The sequence below is a fragment of the Colobus angolensis genome, unplaced genomic scaffold, assembly GCF_000951035.1.
Source record: "Colobus angolensis palliatus isolate OR3802 unplaced genomic scaffold, Cang.pa_1.0 Scaffold119, whole genome shotgun sequence".
Classification (NCBI taxonomy): domain Eukaryota; kingdom Metazoa; phylum Chordata; class Mammalia; order Primates; family Cercopithecidae; genus Colobus; species Colobus angolensis.
This window is the reverse complement of record NW_012113030.1, coordinates 6,796,062-6,797,746: the sequence shown is the minus strand read 5'-3', so window position 1 is coordinate 6,797,746 and position 1,685 is coordinate 6,796,062. Positions and strand designations below refer to the sequence as shown.

The 1,685-nt window shown below is 52.6% G+C and overlaps 1 protein-coding gene across 1 annotated transcript in view; it reads left to right on the top strand.

Moving 5' to 3' along the window:
- CRX (cone-rod homeobox) overlaps positions 1–1,685 on the top strand; it is a 31,398-nt gene that overhangs the window by 24,818 nt on the left and 4,895 nt on the right. The window contains exon 3 of the mRNA XM_011926346.1: positions 1,058–1,209. Coding sequence (XP_011781736.1) covers positions 1,058–1,209 — 152 coding nt within the window. The remainder of the gene's footprint in view (positions 1–1,057; positions 1,210–1,685) is intronic.

Sequence of the window (1,685 nt, the reverse complement as noted above, 5' to 3'; positions counted from 1 at the left end):
TTTTTTGTAGAGATTGGGTCTCCCTATGTTGCCCAGGCTGATCTCAAACTCCTGGGTTCAAATAATCCACCTGACTCAGCCTCCCAAAGTGCTGGGATTACAGGCATGAACCACTGCACCTGGCCTGCAAAGCCTTATTTATTTATTTATTTATTTTGAGATGGAGTTTAGACGGACTTTCACTCCTGCCCAGGCTGGAGTGCAATGGTGCAATCTTGGCTCACTGCAACTTCCGCCTCCCAGGTTCCAGTGACTCTCCTGCCTCAGCCTCCCAAGTAGCTGGGATTACAGGCACACGCCACCATGCCCAGCTAATTTTCATAAAGCCTATTTTTAAGAGAAGTGAGTACTCAGTTATTTGTAGCATTATTAGCATTATTCTTTAGCTCTTGTTTTTGTTTTTGTTTTTTGCATTACGTTGAGCAGTGTGGACTTGCTACTTTCTTTTTTTTTTTCTGAGACTGAACCTCGTTCTGTCACCAGGCTGAAGTGCAGTGGCGTAATCTCAGCTCACTGCAACCTCTGCCTTCTGGGTTCAAGCGATTCTGCTGCCTCAGCCTCCCGAGTAGCTGGGAGCCACCACGCCTGGCTAATTTTTTGTATTTTTGGTAGAGACAGGGGTTCACCATGTTGGCCAGGCTGGTTCTCGATCTCTTGACTTTGTGATCTGCCCGCCTCGGCCTCCCAAAGTGCTGGGATTACACGCATGAGCCACCGCGCCTGGCCCAGACTTGCTACTTTTATAGGCTAGAAATGGTTGAATGTCAGCGATGTCATGCTTCAACTGAATATGTCTTAGTGCATGAGAAAGCTTAGAAGAGGGAGAAACGGCTCACACACCTCCTCGTGGAGCTAAAGCCAATTCCCCGTGGGGTCAGGCAGGAGCCACAGAGTGCCAGGCACAGAGGAAGGCGTAGAAGGGCAGGGAATGTGCATTCCATCCTTAGTTTAGGCAGATGGCAACCGGGATGGAATTCTTGGCATCCCACCCAGCCTCAGGGCCTCACATCAGCCCATGGTGGGTGACCTGAGGGTCCTGTTTCCCGTCCCACCCCAGGCGCCCCCAGGAAGCAGCGGCGGGAGCGGACCACCTTCACCCGGAGCCAGCTGGAGGAGCTGGAGGCACTGTTTGCCAAGACCCAGTACCCAGACGTCTATGCCCGCGAGGAGGTGGCTCTGAAGATCAATCTGCCCGAGTCCAGGGTTCAGGTGGGGTGGCGGGTCCCTGGACCCCTCCTGACCCTTCCCGTGACCTTCCAGGGGCCCTCCCCGGAACCCAGAGTGATGGGAGGAGGGAGAGATCACAGAGTGACAGCCAAAGTTATCAAGGAGACAATAATTCCTCTCCCCACCATACCACTGACCGCCTCTAAAGGCTCTCGTCGCCCCTCACTCCTCTCCAGCCGTGCCGGCCTCTGACCTGCCTGCCAAGCACCCTCCTGCCTCGGGCCTTTGCACTAAGTTTCCTCTATCTGGAATCTTTATTTTCCAGATAACCACACAGCAGGCCCCTTGTTCGAGTCTTTGTTTATCAATCAATGAGACCCACGCTGACCACAGCATTTAACATTGTAGTATTTCCCCAAGACCCTGACTCTACTGCTGCCCGCTATCCCGCTCAATCGTTTCCTCCACAGTGTCTATCGCCCTCTGAGATACCATAGAGTTTACGTATGTTTGTATCT